Source organism: Poecilia formosa, unplaced genomic scaffold, assembly GCF_000485575.1.
Source record: "Poecilia formosa unplaced genomic scaffold, Poecilia_formosa-5.1.2 Scaffold68, whole genome shotgun sequence".
In the NCBI taxonomy this organism is placed as follows: Eukaryota; Metazoa; Chordata; class Actinopteri; order Cyprinodontiformes; family Poeciliidae; genus Poecilia; species Poecilia formosa.
Window position 1 is genome coordinate 2,195,940 of NW_006800007.1, and position 1,546 is coordinate 2,197,485.

At 50.6% G+C, this 1,546-nt stretch overlaps 1 protein-coding gene across 1 annotated transcript in view; it reads right to left on the reverse strand.

Moving 5' to 3' along the window:
* Positions 1–1,546, reverse strand: part of zic6 (zic family member 6) — a 4,894-nt gene extending 3,348 nt beyond the window's left edge. Inside the window, exon 1 of the mRNA XM_007555131.2 lies at positions 97–1,546. Within this exon, the coding sequence (XP_007555193.1) occupies positions 97–1,057 (961 nt within the window). The 5' untranslated portion in view covers positions 1,058–1,546. The remainder of the gene's footprint in view (positions 1–96) is intronic.

Consider the following 1,546-nt stretch of genomic DNA (forward strand, 5'->3'; position numbering starts at 1 on the left):
TAAATGCATTATTATTATTGTTATTATTATTATTATTGTTATTATTATTATTATTATTATTATTATTATTATTATTATTATTATTATTATACTGACCTGTGTGAGTCCTCTTGTGGATCTTTAGATTCTCTGATCTAGCAAAAACTTTCTCACAGCCGTGAAATGGACAGGGAAAGGGCTTCTCCCCAGTGTGGACCCTGACGTGATTCACCAGCTTGTATTTGGCTTTGAAAGGCTTCCTGTCCCTCGCACAGTTCTCCCAGTGACAAATGTATTCAGAGTGCTCGGGTCCTCCGACGTGCTCCACTGTCACATGGGTGACAAGTTCATACATGGTCCCGAAGGCTCTGGAGCAGGGCAGCTTCCCCGTTCCTGCCTCTTTGCCGTCACTCCACTTGCACACCAGCTCATGCTTCACCGTCTGCTTGGAGCACCTGAGGAAGGCGTCGGCTCCCCCACGCTGGATCGCCATGTTCAGGGGCTTGTAGAGACCCAGGAACTGGGTGACAATCTGCTGGCTGTTTCCCTTGGGGTTGATGGTCTGGCCGTAGGAGTGAGTCCGGGTGAGGAGGTCGCCAGGTAGACCCAGCATCATCTGACCGCCGAGGTCGCGGGACGCGTCCGTGGAGGCGTGGGCCTGCTCCTGGTAGCTGGCAAAAAAAGCGTGGCTCCTGTTGTCCCTGCAGCCAGCAAAGTCCCGGTACCTTCCCATCCCGCCATGTTGGTTGGGTCTTGGTGCCAGTTGATCAGTGACGGGTGGCATGCCGGCTCCAGAGAGATTTGCTCCAATGATAATGCCCCTAGGGCTGTGCTCTAACCGGTGACTGGGATATCCAGAGTCTGAAAAACTGGGAACCGAGTGGTCAACATATGCACTGGACCTCGTCTCGGGGTAGTCTCGCAAATTGTGCGAGGGGCAGAGTTTTAAGGAACTGCCAGTGGGGTGTCCCATGTGCTCCCCTGCCAAAGGTGGCAGCACCACGCTGGGTTCAGTATTGCTCTCCCCGGGGTTGACGCAAGAGAGAGGGCAGCCACTAAACCTCGAAAGGCTTGTCATGTTTTGTTGTGAGTTTGCCTGTGAGTTTGCAGAAATCAACCAGTGCAAGCAGTCAGGATGTACCTAGAAACTCTGCTCCCATGTTGCTGTTTTTTTTTCTCTCCCCTTGCTGTATATCATCTGCATGTGAAATTCTTGGCCGTGAACATCGCGGAAGCTGCAACCAGACTCAGTTTCGTTAGAGTTGGTGTGAGTCCCATGCCGGTTCACTTTGCCCTCTTGATTTGTGGCAATAACCGTGGTAGTAAAAAATGCTTCGAAACAGGCCATGGTGCAATATAAAAGCACAGCAGGCAAACCTGCTTTTAAAAAGGGAGCTTTGGGATTGGTTGGAATGTGCGGTGATTGACAGGCGCAGGGTTTGTTTTAAAAGGGACACGCAGGAGTTCACCGCACGACTCCGTTTTTCAAATATCGCCGAGAAAATGCTTTGAAATGTGCCGCGGTGCTACTCCCTAATATCGCTGCCTCTTTAACTTCAGGCGCACT